Genomic DNA, 18966 nt, shown 5'->3' with positions numbered 1-18966 from the left:
TTATTGATTGGTGTCCCTCCAGCCCTCTATTTCTTTCAAAAATAATTAGTGAAATCTAGAAAGGTGTGGTGCAGTTTGCAATATCATCAACAATGGGGGAAGAGCTGGACTAAAAGAACATTATCACTTTCATTTGATTCTTTACATCCAAAAGAAGAAAAAACAAACTTTCATTTTATTGTATTAGGTTTTAATGTTGAGTTATATTTGGTGGGCCAGGCGAGGAATGGTACAAACGCGAACCACGGACCACCAGAAACGCCTGCAACTCGCCTTCCGAAGGAAGGCCCACGAGGGAATGTTGGAAGTAGTGAATAGTTTCTCTTTAGCCATTGTTAAATCGATGAACAAGTTCTAATATAATGTCCTTGGTTTGGTGACATGTTTTATATATGTTTCTTCGTGGAGATTGGAAGTTCGTACGTTTGTGGAAATAAAAATTTAACGACATCCGCAATATGTGGATATAATGACAAGTTTGACGCCAGGAGCCCAGCAAAGGAACCTTTCCGAGTTCCCACATATTAAACTCCTTATGGAGTGGATATTGTATAGATCGGTCTTTTTGATATTTAAAAAAAAAATAAATATATAGAATCCAATGCAGAAAATATATTTAACTATTTTATTTTTGATTTTATTTTAAAATTATTTTAATTATTTCTAAAACAAATGAGGTGAAAAAATCACTTCTTGCTTTGTAAAAGTGAGTTTTCATCGTTCTCCCAATCTTTTTCTAACCAATCTTGCTCTTAGCCCTGTCATCTCTGCCCAACCATAATAGCTTTTCGAATCTTAGTGGTCACCTCTCCACCCAATACCTAGCTATCACTTATCTCCAGCTGCATCACTGGTCCATTCCTATCTTTTTTTTCTACTGCTTCCTCGACTACCTCTTTATTCGAGCTCTGTATCGTTCTCAACTACGATGCCAACTCTATCTCCTTTTTCTTTTCCTCACCGTTAGCTACGTTGTCGTCCCTTATTGTAAAAAAAAAAAAAAAATAATAAGCCAAACAGAAATCTGAAAATAAAATAGAAACAAAAGTCCATGTTTCTAATATTTCTAGAAAAATAACAAAAATGTCAAGTGCAGTCTTAATTTTAAGTGTCAAGCATTTAGTAGCCCTACGCTGAGACATATGGCATGTGGGTCTCCCATCAAGGGCTAATGAATGTTTAGCCATCTGCTTTTTCTTTTTCTTTTCCTTTTTCTTTTTCCTTTTTTATTTTTTGAGCAAACTGTTAGTGTTTTATTTAAAAGGAGAAAGTGAAAGTATACATGATTCTGCCATTAAAGTTAATTTACTGAATTTATGTATGTGCATTCTGGACTTTAATTATATGTAAATTCTTCATCATCTTATTTGACATTAATTGCCATGAGTTTCTACATTTAACTTATTATTGCATGAATGACTTCTTTAGCATGAATTAAGTTTGAGAACTATAGCAGGATCACTGTCAACTAAATAGTTACTTGAGTAATAGATCTTGAAACACTGCCCAGAAATGAACCTAGATCTTTCCCAGCTCTTGCTGGATCCTTTTTCTGTTTCTAAGAAACAGGCTGACATCGTTCACTAAAAATCTGACCACAAAGCATTGAAAATTTCGTTTGCGACACATTGCGTAGCTGACACTTCTTGGATGCTTTTTATTGTGTCGGCGAGAAGATTTTCGATGCTTATTAGCATCAGCAATTATCTAAAAAAATGCCTATGATAGTGAGAGGAGCTAGGGTTGGAATCAATAACCCAATATGTCTCTAATATGAATCCTAGATTGCTTCTATGATTGTTGGACAACAATAATTCTACCTTCTTTTTAAATTTTGCAGTGCATTGCACCTGGTTAACACTGGCCTGGATGCCTATCAGGCAACCCAGCTCCAATATACATATATGCATGTGATAGTTGCACCCATTGTTCTTATTTGAATAGACTTGGATGCTGTCCTAATCCGTCACAGTTTGGTACGCGTACAACTCATTGCCATACTTTCTGTTGGAGTAGAAGACAAGGCATGCATGCTTCCAGAAAACTAATATCAGAGGACAAACTAATAATAGAACTGCTGGGGTCGCACTTCGGAGCCTCCCTTGACATTTGCTGGTGAAGTCTACTATTGTTTGCCAGAGAACAAAGGGCTCTTAGTGCCCTGAGAATGACATGGTCATAGAGGTTTCTAACCATTAAGTCCTTAGAAATTAATGTTTCCCCTCACTCTGGCTTTTGGTTGGAAACTTTGAACACAGCATCTGAAATAGATAACCTGTAGTCTGCTCTGGAAAGTTTTCTGTTGGAGTGGGGCCACTCCATTTATGTGGAAGATAGTGGGTAATTTATGCTATTCATGTTCAAATTTTGATGTAGTTCAGAAACTTTGCACTTCAGATGGATCAGGCTCAGCAGATGATGCAGGTAAAGCTGCAGGCTGATTCATGCAAAGCGAACATCGATTGAACAAATGTGGATCTCAAATTCCAAGCATGCATCCAATGTGTTAGCGAGCCCAATCAGCATGAATGCCTGATCTAGTGCAATAAGAATCCAACCTCAGTCTAAATTTAGCTCAGGCATTTGTAGGCCATTCTCAGTACAACTGGACTTGGCCTGATGTTTTAATCTTTAGTGAAATCGTGCTTGCACCTTACAGCAATTGAGGAACACTGGTGACATTTTGGTGATTACCCTTGATGGGCATTTTAATTTGATCATGAATGCATATATGGAGAGCAAACACCACTTGACCATTTGTAGAAAAAGAAAACTTTCGATCACAATGATTACAACATACAGGGTAACATAGGTTCATCATCTAATTCTAGGGAAGCAAAACAAAAATCAGTATCAATAGACATATCTGAAGGCCAAGAAATCAGAATAGGCTGTTCTCCATCTGCTTTGATCTTATTTTCTTTTGTTTCCTTTCAAATTTTCCAGGATAGTATTTGGTTGCTTCTTTACCACTTGAGCTTATAAATCTGACAATTTACAAAGGGTTATGTGCAATAAGTCATTTATGTCTAGTCTCTTGTAGTACTTTGGTTTGTAATTATCCTTTCTGTAAATGAACTAGTCTTTATACACAAAAACCTGGACTAGTAAAAATTGACAATGATGAATCTTTCTAAGCAATACTGAGTCAACATTATATTTTGCTGTTTCTATTAAAAAACAGCATCTGAATTCTGAACTAGTCTCAGCCCTTAGAATGCAAGTAGTAGTTGAAAATTGGCACAATGATTGTATGTGAACCTTGTAAGGAGTCAATATTGCACTCTATTTGTAATGATAAAATTACAAACTTGAGGACCAGTTCAAACCTATCATTAACTTTTTTCCATGGGTTGCAGATGTCCTATGATTGATGCATTAACATTGAATAACACTAAAGACCACAAACATTGACGACTGAGGTACATCACCACTCTCGACCTTTTACTTAAAATGGCCCAACATGTTATATTGCATACAATGTCTTAGCACAAGTGCATGGAAGGTTAAAAATCTAATTAAAATTTTCAAGTTTGTACATTACTCTCACTGACAGCAACTTAGCTAAGTAGCCAGCTGTTGAGAGAGATTATCATGCAAGGACATCATCTGACACTGCACGCTTGTATGTTTGATCTAACTTAATTGAAGCCTTTATAATCATTGAATAACCGCAACCACAACAACAATTCAATTGGCTAGTATAGAATTATTTTGGTTTAGGTTTAATTGGATGGTCCACAGAACTGCTTAGTTTCTTCCCTGGCCTTTCCTCAAAAAATTTCTTCCCTGGCCTACTCCACAGCTTTTGAAACGTAGGGACACGTTTGCCAGACACATGACCAAGATTCTTGCAACTTGGTGAATGGCTGGAAATTTCTGAGGCTCATGATGGCTTAGCTTTTCAGAAATCCTAGATGGGGTATGATGTGTCATCATGTCACAGGCCTTGGAAGCGAAGGATTCCCACAGTTAGATTGATGTGATCCTTGCATAGAGTTGGCAGGCTGTTCAGCATGTTTTTGTCATACTAGAGGTGGACTGTCTTAAACTTGGCAATTGCACACAGATATAGTTTTATCAGTGGTCCTTGGTCACATAGTGTGCTTCTTTAGTTTCAGTGTCCTTGCTTTTCCAATAATCTTCAGCCAAACAGTGTGGATATGAGTTGCTGAATGCTACTGGTCAGAACAGGACCAAACTAAGCTCTCCCTTATGCTGGTATGGTGACTAACATTCTCAATTCTTTTTCTCGAAAAAAAAAAATCTCAATATTCCTCTCTTGTATGATTATTGAGTGTGCTATTGACAGATGGGAATGAGCTTTGGTTTGTGACGAAATAAGATCGCCAAGGAGAGATATCCTCATTTGGCTTCACATGCTTTAGTGTTGCATATGACCACGACAGATCATCCGGCTAGCTAAATGATTGAAAAAAATTGTCCCTAGAGTACCAACCTATGTATGAAAGCTGTTATGAGACCAGTTATATATCTACCAGGCTATGACATAACCCCATTCACCATCACCAACATCCCACTTGCTGCATTTTGTCATCTCTTACCAGAATCTATCAATCATCTTAAGTAGTCTCGCATGCCATGGAATAAACTTAGATAGTCTGATTGACTAGAATTAAGCCAAGCATGGGGCTGGTTCAAAGCCTCACCTTTGCAGGGCTCTAAGAGACTAGAATGGGTTAGATGTCCATTTGTGACTATGCCATGCATCTTCTGCAATGCCAGAGATAAAATCTCAATAGGAGCTTAAATAGCTGATACCCACTGTTAGAAGATTTTGTGTTAGGACAGCAGGGTGGCGAGGGCTAGAATAATTGCTTGCAACCCCATATGGGACAACCTCTATCATCAAGGTGCAAAGCATATGCAGCTGCATGCAGCCAAATTACATCGAAGCTTGGGCAATCAGAGAGGCCTTGATGTTGGGTAAGCAAATGAGTCTAAAGCATATTAGGTTTCATTTCTTTTGTTTTTTTTTTTCTTTTTCTTTCTTTTACTGATTGCAATCGTGTTATGTTATTACTATGGATTGTGACTACTGGCTACTTCAACAGGAAAGAGGGACCATGATATCAAGCTATCCTAATTGACAATTTGACACTAAGGTCACAAGGACCCTGCAGTAGGTTAGACATCGACATGCGGCAAGGGAGCCCAATAAAGTGGCAGACAAGCAGCTTATTGTGATCAACAACTTGAGTAATTTTTTTGTTTCTGAAGTTGTACAGCAATACTTAGTTTTGATGCATTTGACACTGGCATAGACCCTAATCCCAACGGTTGTAATTATTTTGCTTATGGACTAAAAAGAAAAAAATGGCAGTTTAAACTTGTTTTTCGAGGCCAATCCTCTTGCAAATACAAATCATAGAATGATGAGATTGCAGTTTATTTCGGTTAGCAAATTGAAGATGTGTACAAAAAATATAGAGAAGTATAAGATACAGATCATGAGAACAACGCAACTAGAATGAGAGCTGGAATAAGGCTTCGCTTGCTTAATGCAGGTGTAATTAATTATTCTGATTACATCATATATAGTCTTAATTTCAAAATTTTACTTTAATAAATTATTTTGACTTATAAGTAATAAATATATAAAATTATTTTTATATTGAGTAAATTATCCTGACTTCTCTCAAGGTTTGGGATAATTATACGATCCCACCCAATATTTCGAAAAAATACATATAAACCGTTGGTCAAATATAAAAATTTGAAAAATAAAAAATTATTAAAATAAAAAGTATAAGATATTTTAAGACTCCAATAGATTAGATGGTGATGATATTAGTAAGACTATTTAGTTTATTTAACAAAAAGATATTAGTAGGGGGTCATGTGTCGTACATATAGCAAAAGTTAAGTAGTAAAATATATATTTCCAAAACATTAGATGGGGAATCTGTACTTATAATTTACTTTTATATATTTCTTACTTTCAACTTAAGCAAGCTATGATAGTAGAATAGTGTGAGTCAGCTCAAGCTCAACTCATTTAAACCCCTTGAATTACACATTTATATCTTCTCATTTTGGCTGAATGAAAAGGACTTGGATGGGCAACACATCTGTACCTTCCACAACACCTAGCTCTTCTTCCAATTCATCTACCTTTCCCAGCCTTACTACTCAAGGATATATGACACTATCATCCTTCCATATGTCATAGTCCCACATTGACTCATAAAAAGGATGCCATGTGGATTTGTTGGTCTGGATAGCTCCTTCCAACAGTTTAAATTTTTGAGCTGTGAATTCATGACAAATGGTACCAAAGCTAGGCCTACTGTGTATCACAACCTTTATCAGTATATGAGCCTCTTATTGGAGGATACGAAGATCAAGGAAGATATCGAGTAGAATTTAAATTTTGAGCTATAAATCCATGATAAATGGTACCAAAGCTAGGTCCACCATATATCACAACCTTTATTAGTCATATGAGCCTCTTACCGGATGATACGAGGATCAAGGAGGACATCGAGTAGGGCACGAGCCATGGGTGGGATATTAGATAGTGATGATATTTGTATAACTATTAGTTTATTTAACAGAAAGATATTAGTAGGGGATCACACGTCATATATATATATATATAGCAAAAATTAAGTAGTAAAATAGATATTTTCAAAACATTTGATAGGGAATCCGTAATTACCTCAAACTTCAAGGGAGATTATTGTAATTTACTCTTATATATTCCTACTTTCAACTTAAGCAAGCTGTGATAGTAGAATAGTACGAGCCAACAGGCTCAAGCTCAACTCATTTAAATCCCTTGAATTACACATCTATATCTTCTCATCTTGGCTGAATAAAAAAGATTTAGATGGGCAATACATTTGTACCTTCCACAACACCTAGCTTTTCTTCCAAAACATTAGATGGGGAATCTGTACTTATAATTTACTTTTATATATTTCTTACTTTCAACTTAAGCAAGCTATGATAGTAGAATAGTGTGAGTCAGCTCAAGCTCAACTCATTTAAACCCCTTGAATTATACATTTATATCTTCTCATTTTGGCTGAATGAAAAGGACTTGGATGGGCAACACATCTGTACCTTCCACAACACCTAGCTCTTCTTCCAATTCATCTACCTTTCCCAGCCTTACTACTCAAGGATATATGACACTATCATCCTTCCATATGTCATAGTCCCACATTGACTCATAAAAAGGATGCCATGTGGATTTGTTGGTCTGGATAGCTCCTTCCAACAGTTTAAATTTTTGAGCTGTGAATTCATGACAAATGGTACCAAAGCTAGGCCTACTGTGTATCACAACCTTTATCAGTATATGAGCCTCTTATTGGAGGATACGAAGATCAAGGAAGATATCGAGTAGAATTTAAATTTTGAGCTATAAATCCATGATAAATGGTACCAAAGCTAGGTCCACCATATATCACAACCTTTATTAGTCATATGAGCCTCTTACCGGATGATACGAGGATCAAGGAGGACATCGAGTAGGGCACGAGCCATGGGTGGGATATTAGATAGTGATGATATTTGTATGACTATTAGTTTATTTAACAGAAAGATATTAGTAGGGGATCACACGTCATATATATATATATATATCAAAAATTAAGTAGTAAAATAGATATTTTCAAAACATTTGATAGGGAATCCGTAATTACCTCAAACTTCAAGGGAGATTATTGTAATTTACTCTTATATATTCCTACTTTCAACTTAAGCAAGCTGTGATAGTAGAATAGTGTGAGCCAACAGGCTCAAGCTCAACTCATTTAAATCCCTTGAATTACACATCTATATCTTCTCATCTTGGCTGAATGAAAAAGACTTAGATGGGCAATACATTTGTACCTTCCACAACACCTAGCTTTTCTTCCAATTCATCCACCTTTTCCAGCCTTACTACTAAAAGATATATGACACTATCATGCTTCCATATGTCATGGTCCCACATTGACTCATAAAAAGGACACCATGTGGATCTATTGGTCTGGATAGCTCCTCTCAACAGTTGAAATTTTTGAGCCATGAATCCATGACAAATGGTACCAAAGCTAGGCCCACTGTGCATCACAATCTTTATTACTCATATGAGCCTTTTACTAGAGGATATGAGGATCAGGGAGGACATCAAGTAGAGTGTAAATTTTTGAGCCGTGAATCCATAACAAATAGTACCAAAGCTAGGTCCATCGTGTATTATAACCTTTATTAGTTATATGAGCCTCTTACTGGAGGATATGAGGATCAAGGAGGATATTGAGTAGGGCATGAGCCATGGATGGGCCTCCCTCTCTTGAGTAGGAGCCAACCTAATGAGAGTGTCACGAGATTGGATAGCAAAAATTGCCACAACCCCACATTAACAAATAAAAGGGGTGCCATGTAGGTTTATTAACTTGGGTCAGTCCTCCTTCTAACAGCTTAAATTTTTAAGCTATGAGTCCATGACATGATAAGTTTAGACCACCATAGACCATCCCTTAACCTCTCCAAGCACGGCTCAAAAGAGCCATTACATCTCCTTCCTTTCTACCCCTAGAAATATTCAAAGACTTTCTAATCCTAATTCTTTCCCATTCCATCAATCTATGTAGAACTTCCCCTGCCAACCATCGAGAACCCACCAGTGACTGCGGATGGCCACCATTGACCTCCCATCCAATGAACTGAGACCAACCAAGGCACATGACATGTTCAACCAATAGTGATGGTTCTTCCCATGGCACCCGCCGCCCGATTGGATACACTTTGACCATGCAATCCACTGGATTCAACAAGTTTGATGTGCCATGCAAGTAATTCAGTCTCAACAGTGCAGCACTGATGCGCGAGGGTGCACGGGCAACAATAAAGCAATAGACAAAGCTGACCACTGGTCTCATGAGGCCTGGGATCTCCCCACAAATTGTTTCTTATCAGATGCCTCTGGCATGTCTGAAGTCCATTGAAGAATGCCAGGTAGTCATAAAGCAAAGCTGCATGGAGTTTGAACAGGATTGGCGACGACTCATAAAGGAGCTCTACCGAGAGCTAATCCCAATGGACTTGTTGAACTTTCCTATGGAGAGCTAATCCCAATGGACTTGTTGAACTTTCCTATGGCATGCATCCAGCAAGAATTCAACCTATAAATTTGTTAGTCATGAGTTGGGCACTTTAATCATTCAACAAAAATTCATCCACTCATCCCTTCCTCAACCAATACGATCAATGTTTCTACACTGCTAACCTCCTAGAGCTCGTTCAGAAGTCCGTTTCAGCTCTGCCCATGGCTGGCTAATGAAACTCAGATTGGGATTCGACTGCAGTCAACCCCGATCTAGGGGTACAATCAAACCAAATCGAGTCAAATAGTTGGAAGCCTGAGCTCGATTCCACTCAAAATATTTAGGCTCGAAATTCGACTTAAGATCGACCGAACTTTAATATCCTAAGTTCGAGCTCGACTCGATGAAAAATAGGCAATATTCGAAATCGACTCAATTTGACTCAAATATCAACTGAACCAGACTCGAGCTCGAACTTGAAATCGAATTTTAGCCTAATAATAATATATATATTAATATATATATTATAAATAAAAATAATATTATTAAAATATATATAAATTTGAATAGATTCGCAAATTTTCGAACCGAATATCTTGCTACTTGAGCTCGACTCGAAAACTTACTCGAACTTGATAATAAATGAGCCGATTCGAACTCGAATAGCTCGCAAATAGCTTGACTCGTTTACACTCCTACCTCCATCTTAGCTAAGATCTGACGTCTCATTTTGCCAGTTCCTTCGTCTCCAAGACCACCTCAAGCTTCCGTCTAACTTTAGCTCTGGCATTCACATCAACCATGATAGCGATCCTGGAGCATGATGATGGCATAATGGACTATAAAGGCTATCCCTGTCCATCCTTTTCCACTTTAAAGCATAGTATTTTCAGGCCAGATAAGGCTGAGAAACATTCTTGACCAAATGATTCCTTCATTCTTCAAGCCAAGGAGGCTTGATAGATAAGAAATTCATAGAAAAATATTTGATCCACAAATAAAGCCACTGATGGGAAAAGTGAAAATGCTAACAGAAATATGGGTCCTTTTTGGGGGAGGGAGCAGCGAAGATTACAGATTTATGACCAAGAACCAAAAAATATGAAGGTTTTTGCCTGACATCACCTAGATTTATATAACCTATGTTGTCGTTAGTTCACGCCCAGTCACTCTGTAGTTAAGTATCTCTAAATCTTTGAATCCATTGCCACGACTAATACCAAAGTCTCATTCAATCACAAAATGTTATTCCTTTCTCTCAAGAAAACAATATTATTCCTAACTTCATCCACGTCTGGTGCATCACTTAATGTTTTCTGATACCCCAATTCTGAAACTGTTCCAATAGAATGACTCTCTAGGGCACATATTTTGCTGCCCAAAGTACCTGGAAGTTTGGACGTCCACAAGTTTGATTAAAATAAATAACTGTAAAAACCTGGATTTCTGTGAAGCAGGTTTTATGGAAAAAGGTAGTAAAAACCATTTTAGGTTTTTATGATGTCAGTTTCAAAAACATGTTTCATAAAAAGCTAGTAAACATATATTGTTATAGAGCTCACTGCTTTTAGGTTTTATCTAAAACCATTTGTGAAACCTAACAACCAAACAGGTCCTACAACTTGTAATGGAAACAAAACCTTACAGTGATGACCTATAATCAGATAACATTCCCTTACTTCAACTGCAGAATCAAGATAGACGAAAATCCAAAAAAAAATCGTCTTTAATTAAAGCCTACATTTTATTGCAACAGACTATTTTCTAATTCAAATAAATTTCTGACTTTAATGCACTAGAGCTTTCTACCATGTTCCCTGGTTGCAGCAGCCAAAGTGAACAACACCACCATATGACCTTGAAAACATCATTAATTAATCCATCAAGTCCAAAATGTTACAGGCTCCATTCTATTCCTTAAATATTAGAGAATTCATCATATACCAGGTTACAGAGCTCATCTTGAAACCTCAATCCAAATATTCCTGGTTACCATAAAGATTCTTTTTTTTTCAAGAAAAAAAAAGGCAACAACTTCGGATTTTTTTTTTTTTCATTTTTTCTTTTTCTTGTATGTGCAAGCGTGTTTGGTGGCTAGGTAAGCATCAAGTGGGCAAGGCTGACTGAAATAGTGCAAATATTAACTTCAAATAGTCCTATCCCATCAAGATTAGCTTTATACCGACAAATTGCAGCATAGCTATATCTCCCAAGACATTTTCAAATATCAAGAGAGTCCAGTCAGCAAAGCACTTTAAACCATGCACAACCTAAAAGCTCTAAATTATAGCCTATTTTCAGTGCCACATAACATCACTTAAATTAAAAATAAACAACCGAAGACATGACATTTTACCAGAATACAAGTGACATTTGACTGATTTATCTTTTCCATGATTTAACAGCAAGATTTTTACAAAGAACATGGAACAATAGACATCAAATCAGTTCAATCAAGCAACTTATAAAAAGTCATCTGTGCAAGCAAGCCTCAATTTATTGTATTCTTGAAGAGATATACCTCCATTTAGAATACAAGCAAAGTCATAAATGATATACCTCCATGCGATATAATCAGAAGCACTAACCATTAGCAGGCAGAGCCATCTGATTAGCAGGCAGAGCCATCTGACTTCCATTGTCGACCACCTGAACTCTACCTGCTGCTAGTCCTGCTGTCAGATCCTCTACAGCCACTTTTAAGACATCCCTCCGGTTTCCAATGTCAGCAACATACCGGCTGGCACAGTAAACTCCAACAGCTGTTGCCGCCATTCCATACACATTTGTTGTAAGAAGTCGGAATGGTGTTGACAGAACTGCAGCAAGTGGCCCACCTATGATGGATATCGTCTGTCCACTTTGTCCAACCACTCCTTGTTCCGCCACAAGAAGTCCTGTCTTACAGTAAATGGCAAAATCCTCACAGTTGTTCTTGAATACATTGTAGCATCTGAAGCCATTGTTGAGCAAATGCTTAGCCCGATGGACCACTATTTCATCCAGATCAGAGACTGCAAGAGTGCATGTACCACCCCGAGCCTTGGCAAGGAAGAGGGCAGGGCTAACACTGTACTCAAAGCGGTAAAGGACTCCACCAGCCAGGAAACAATCAAGGCACGAGGACACTACACCATGGGACTCAGCTAGATGGGCACTGCAGGTTGCACAGGGGGTTCGATTTCGCTTAGGGCCAGAACTTACAAGGAGGAGATCTAGAACAGTTCCAGTCCCCACTTCTTCACCTCGTCCTCTAGTGAAATGGATGACCTTATCATCCCCCACATAAATTCCTGTTATGCTTATAAGAAATAATTTTTTTTAAAAAAAAGTTATAATAGGAAGATTCAAAAAAATGAAGTCAATTATACTAGAGATCTAAATGTGGAAGTAATTTTTTTGTTTGATAGATGAACATCAAACACATCTTGGAAGGATAAAACATGAAAAACTACAGGAGATCGTTCTTAATGGAAATGGAAATTTGAAGAGAAAAATGGCACTTCAGTATGATTCCTGAGATAAAATTGTCGACTCAAGGCAATCAAACACTTCTTTAAAAAGTTAAAATGTAAGTTCACATTAACTCATATTATAAAGATCTTTTCAATTCGTAAGCAAGAATAGATTGAGAAGCAAGATTAATTTTATGCAGTTGCACTCCATATATTGATGGAATCTACCAAAATCCTCTGTACATTACTTTTGCCTCCTGGAAATGAGGGGAAAACCCCCTCACTTCACCCTGCATCTCCATGTGGGAAATGGAAAGAGTAGTCATGACTCATAAGAAATTTCTTTACTTTCCTAGTTGTCAAAACATTACACTGTATCATGAAAGTATACCTTAAACATGCACGTAAACAAAGGACAAGCAACGTATAAGCCTAAGCTATGGAAGGAAGCAGCCAGTAACATCACATTGCTGCAATACATGATCATCTAAGGTGGTGCGAAAGTTGGATCTTAAAGTCACAGATTTCAATTTTCAAAACATACAAGAATCTTGTTGTAAACAATAGGAATGTCATTTAACAAGGAGGTGTTCTGCACATATTATTTGATGAGAAGAATATAAGAGAATTAAACTTATATGTGGAAAGGAGAAAAGAAAAAAAAGGCAAAACATCAATGGAAGACAAACATATAAAGCCAACAGAAGCATAAATTGACAATGTGTGATAAAGAAAGATGTAAGAAAGAGCTCTCTTTGTCATTTGTTAGGTTGCCTGTACTTGCAGTCCACATATTAAAGAACAGAATTAATCAACAATATGCACAAAAAGTTATGATATCTGAAAATACAGAATAAATGCACAACTGCAAAGATACATGACAAAAGCTGAAGCCTAGGTAAATGCCATTAGTAGAATAGAAAGACAAAATTGCAAGAGTAAGAATTATCCCACTCTAAGATTGCACATAAGCCATTATAATTGCCTCCTTTGTCAAGCAGACACCTAGCCAAAATAGATATCCTGTAATAAGTGGAATTAAGGATGACCATAACACCAATTATTTTCAATACAACATCCTCACTTATATGAAAAGAAATATCATAAAAGCTGTTCTTTTGATGATCATAATTGGACTTTTGATCAAAAACAATGCCCATCGTTTGTTAATTTTTGAATTGTTTGCTAATTTTTGTACATGAGTCTTTGTTCCCAGGATGATGCTAATTTGTCAAATATTTCTGACTTGCCTATGCTTAAGACCTATCAAAACTTTCTAGGAAGACAAAGTCATGGATGCTTCATTGTCATGGCTGATGTGCAAGCCCTGGGCCCTCATGGATCTCAGGGTCATTTATAGAAGCCCTGGTACCTTATTGGTCAAGACTTCATTCGAAGTTTCAGTCACCTCAGGGAAGTCAAGGTTTGATAGTCATGGTACTTGGGAGGGCTACCACACTCCTCTCACAAAATTGTGTCACCCATTGCCTACATGCCTCTTCTACCAAATGGAAAAGTGTTCTTGTTCCCGAACTTAAGCTAGTTGTGCAAAAACCTTTTTGCCCTCAAACATGAGGCTTTTTGTTATGCAATCAAATTAATGAAAATATCATACTGGCACAAGAAATCTTACACTAACTCTAGAATAAGAAGACGTCAAATGAGCATTCATTTTTGGCCAAAGTCGTGCTCCTGACTGCCAGACATGCCAACTGACACATACAATGCAAGGCTTGGACTAGCATGCAGCATGGTTTAATATAATGAGCAAAGCAATTGCTATTGCTCAATATTGAACCATCCCACCCCCCCACCCCACCCACCCAAAAAAAAAAAAAAAAACCATGCTCTCTTTCATTTTTCGCAAAGCTTCTTTATCTTAGTTATCCGTGAGGGGGCTAGTACAAAGGAACACTTAGCAATGTGTTTAACACGGTAAAATGAAAGAAACCATACAAACAATGTACAGCCTACTCCACATATGTACTTTTTAACTTTTCATAATCAAAAACATAAAATATGGCTGGCTTCTGAATCTAAATGAAACTAATAACTTTTTGACCATTGCTAAGAATCACCATATGGGTGCATCTAAGTATGAATACAAAACCAATAGAAGTGAATTTTCAGAGGAAAGAGTTCCACCAGAAAAGCATTCGCTAAAATCACCGATTCTGAAAAAAATCAGATGAAATCACGTACATTCGGATCAATTTTCAGACCTATAGTTGAGTAAGAGCCAGTTCCATGATTCAATGGCTACAGGACTGGCAAAAACCAAGAAGCTCCAGAGCTAGGTAGGCCAGCTCATCCTCTTAGGCCTCACCATTTTTGCAACTTCTGGCTTAGGAATCTTAAGTTCAGTATGTGAATCAATATAGCATAAAGGTTCCTTGTTTCGATGAAAATAAAGGATCCATCTTAAATAAAATGCCGGGCATATTCATTGTCTCAACCTTATGAAAAATTTAATTGCATGCAATCAACCAGTAACCAAGATAGTACAAAGTAACAATCAGTTTTCATCATTGAATTTCGACTGAAACTTAGAGAGACATCCTATTCCTCCTTACTTGCAGTTCCCTTTCCCTTCATCTGATGCTTGATCCAAGCTTGTCAGTCTGATTTAATGAACAGAGAATCGAGCAGTGAGAGCTCAATATTAGACACGAAAATTTTTAACAATCAGGCTGTATAATGATCAAATGGATAGGAGACAATGACTTCATCATGCCCCACTACAAGTGCCTCTTGTTTCATTCCATGCCTTAAAACTAAGCTAAAGCTAATTAACACGAACAGTTAGTCAAGCTTCCCCTCCATTCCAACAACTGAATCATTTACGTCCAATCCAAGGCCTGCTTACCAGTTCCTAGTTATTGACAAGGTGGTCTATTTCCAGGTGAGTCATGCTACAAATAACTACAAATCAAACACACGTGACCATGTCCTCTTATGCTTTTACTAGAAGAATTCAGCATCAATATATTTGGGAAGTCATTAAAAAAAACTGGACCTTTGTCCCTATGTTCACAATTTTTGAATAATTCCTTCTATGGATCTCTATAACCAATATCAAAGAAGCAAAAACTCCGTCTATTAATTCCAATAAGAACATAAAAAAAAATCTAAACCACCAATATTAAAAATTTTCATCACTAGCCTTAATAATAATACCATCAAGGGAGATCATCGGAAAAAAGAAGGGATAAGAAAGAAATAGACCATGATGCGCGTAGACGTAAGCAGTTCTCCACGAGTAGATGTGATCCCCTGGCTTCAAGCTCCCCTTCCCGATCCTAATCAATTCGTCATCAAATCCACCAACCCACCACAATCCAAAAAAAAAAATAATAATAATAATAAATTAGAAAACCCCTCAAATTGGTATTTGATCCAAAGAAAACACAACTGAATCACAAAACAAAAAAAAAGGGATAGAATTAACACCTGTTGGAAAGAAGCCCCATTCTCTCACGACTTCTACCTCGATCTCGATACCAAGGAGAGAAAGCGGGACGACGGGAAGAGGGAAGAGGGAAGAGAGAGGGGAGGGGGGGTGGGGGGGGACTCCGATTCGAAGGCTGCCAGTTTTTCTTTTCCCCTACGGCCTTCTGTCCCACTTTCTACGCGAGCGAGGAGGTGGATGGGAGACAAGTGTCGTATCTAACGGTTCGGAACGTTTTGCTTCTGCGTGTCGCGGGACACGGTTTGATCGCCTGCGGGTGAATTGGTATTGTGCAGGTTGTAGAAGCCACGCGGAGGACCAACACGTGTCTTGCATGTCTGAAACCGCCGCTGCGGGTTTCCTGATGTGCCTCGGAAAGCGATGGGAGTTTGAAGCTCAGATTCGGCGGTGGAATACGAAGGACAGAATCGGCTTCATCAGGATATCCATCAATATACAAAATCACGGTGGTGTTTGCAACCTAGAAATAATTATAAGATGAATTTCATAATTTATCATATATTTTTTTAATATTAATATTAATTAAAAAAAATTAAAAATTAAAAATTATTTTTACTAATAAAATTATAAGTCTCATGCTTTCATGATTAAAAATTTTTTTTTTTCTTCATCATTTTCAATATATATTTTATCTGTACATATTGTATGGCATACGATACACAAAATAAATTAATCATTAAGTAAGTTAAAATATATCTTTAAATAAATTAATATATAATTTTTAAAATATAAAATTTATCAATATACAATATATGATCAGATGATACACACTAAGTAATCATCTAACAATGTAATACGTACCTCCAAGATTATTAATATATAATTTTCAAAATATTATGCTCATGAATATACACTACATGGCTTGAATGATACACATTCATTGACTTCCTAATATGTACTATAATTTTTTTTAATATAGACTCAATAGTGATCTAACACATATCTTTAAGTAAAAGTATGTTCTAAAAACTGTATATTAATTTATCTGAAAATATATATTGGAGCATTGTTAGGTGTATATCAAAGAAGCTAGTAGTATGTATTAAAAAGTCAATGAGTATATATAACCATGCCATATAATGTACATTGGTGAGTATAATATTTTGAAATTATGTATCACTTTGCTGGAAGGTGTGTATTATATTGCTAGATAATTAATTTGCTAAGTGTGTATCACCTAGTCGTGAACTATATATTGGTGAACTTCATATTTTGAAAATTATATATCAATATATCAATTTATATTAACTTGTTTGATGATTAATTTATTTGGTGTATAATACTTAGCTATATAGTATGTGTCAATAAAAAAATATTATAAAAAAAAGGAAGAAAGAGAATACTATACTTTTTTATTTTTAATTACAAGATTAAAGACTACATTAGTATATAGAGTTTTTGACTTTTAGGTTTTTTCTTTAAGATTAGTACTAAGAGAAATATAGTAAACTATGAAGTCTGTCCATAACTTTTTCTCGAGTGCTTATCCCATATAATTTTTGTTCTACTAAGTGCATGGATTATTCTTCTCACTAAAAGTTATATCAAATATCTATGGAAAGACCTTCTATTATTAATATGACGAAACCATTTTGTTGACTTATGCTATACAATATAGGGTTGAATATATCCTATGCCACCTAAAACTTTGATTTGGGATTGGAATAATATTTACAAATTTTAATGAACTAATTAATTTTTTATTAAAAAAGTAATTGTTGGATAAAAATAAGGTCTAAAAATTGAACAAACAATTATAATGCTCCATATTTTGTAGAATAGCATTTATGGTACTCTATATTTTGTCACTACAAACATCAAGATATCAAATCAAAGTGGCTAGCAACTCTTTTTTGTAGGGATTCAGAATCTCATGCAAAAAAATTAGCTATAATATATTATTTTGATTTCTTGATTCTATATAAATATCTAGAATCTATCCAATGTATAATCAATATGGGATCAAATACATGCTCACATAGATCCTTACATACTTTTCTATTAAATCTCTGGTATCCTTGTTAAACTAAAAGTGTAAATCAATGCAAATTATTTGAAAATAATAAAAGGAGATGCAGTGAGTTATGTTCCCTTTGATCTTTAACATTCTTTAAATAAATCCCATCAAATGTAGAAGCTTAGGTATAGATTTTCTCAAATCATTTTTTTTATCCTTCAATTTTAAGAATCTATACTATATATAAAAGAAGAGTTTAGAGGTCCCCTTTCATGGCATATGTCACCATTACAACTATGACACACGTTGGCTACAAGCGAGAGCTTAGAACTCTTATGCGGCGAGAAAAAAATAATACATTTGATTGGATGCGTCTAGAAAGATAGATAGTAAAAAAAAATAAAATGGTACACATGACTGATCATAGCAACAGAGGAGAAAAATATAATGTTGTGGAAATCATGATATTATCTAGACCACATTACTACTACATCTGCAAAAATTAGTCCATGTCAGCACCACGCTATATCTGCCAAGTCCATGTGATCATTATCACCATGCTGTTGTCCGCAATGGCCTCCATACTGATAGCCTATCAAAACTATGGGGAAAAAAGGGGAGAGGAGGAAGAAAAAAAAATCATATGGCCTGAGAAAGGGTAGGATCGGGTGCTCCTTACCTCTTAATTAAGAGACTGAGTCTGGTACTTCTGACTAGATGCATGAAAGAATGACAAGAGAATGAAATATATGATTAACAAGATATTCTATCAGTTCTTATTATTAAAATACTTTGTTGAATTGAGTTCAACATGTGGCACATAATTCTTTAACATGAAAAATTATAACCTAACAAACTCAAGGAGCTAAGGATGAAAGTATACCAGATATTGTCTATTCGAATCTATTTTTCTATCCAAATATATCCGGATATGGATAGAAATTTGGGCATCCAGCTAATATATCTATCTATATCCATATTTGTTGAGAAAAACTGCTGCTATCAAAATACAATAATATTAAA

General features: G+C 36.1%; 1 protein-coding gene across 1 annotated transcript; it reads right to left on the bottom strand.

Annotated features, from left to right (window-relative positions):
* Positions 1-11412: 11412 nt before the first annotated feature.
* Positions 11413-16080, bottom strand: LOC105037985 (protein LEAD-SENSITIVE 1). Its single transcript, XM_010913636.4, has 3 exons — positions 15968-16080; positions 15743-15816; positions 11413-12355 (listed from the first exon to the last, which is right to left on the bottom strand). The coding sequence occupies exons 1-3, from the start codon at positions 15985-15987 to the stop codon at positions 11646-11648; spliced, it is 804 nt and encodes a 267-aa protein (XP_010911938.1). The 5' UTR covers positions 15988-16080; the 3' UTR covers positions 11413-11645.
* Positions 16081-18966: the final 2886 nt, after the last annotated feature.

Source organism: Elaeis guineensis, chromosome 1 (genome assembly GCF_000442705.2).
Source record: "Elaeis guineensis isolate ETL-2024a chromosome 1, EG11, whole genome shotgun sequence".
In the NCBI taxonomy this organism is placed as follows: Eukaryota; Viridiplantae; Streptophyta; class Magnoliopsida; order Arecales; family Arecaceae; genus Elaeis; species Elaeis guineensis.
This window is presented reverse-complemented; position numbering and strand designations above follow the sequence as displayed.

Coding starts and splice junctions, on each gene's coding strand:
- LOC105037985 (XM_010913636.4), bottom strand. CDS start 15,987: ATGGGGCTTCTTTCCAACAG. Junction 15,817..15,967: donor ATGGGGCTTCTTTCCAACAG/GTGTTAATTCTA, acceptor CGAATTGATTAG/GATCGGGAAGGGGAGCTTGA. Junction 12,356..15,742: donor TTACGTCTACGCGCATCATG/GTCTATTTCTTT, acceptor TAAGCATAACAG/GAATTTATGTGGGGGATGAT.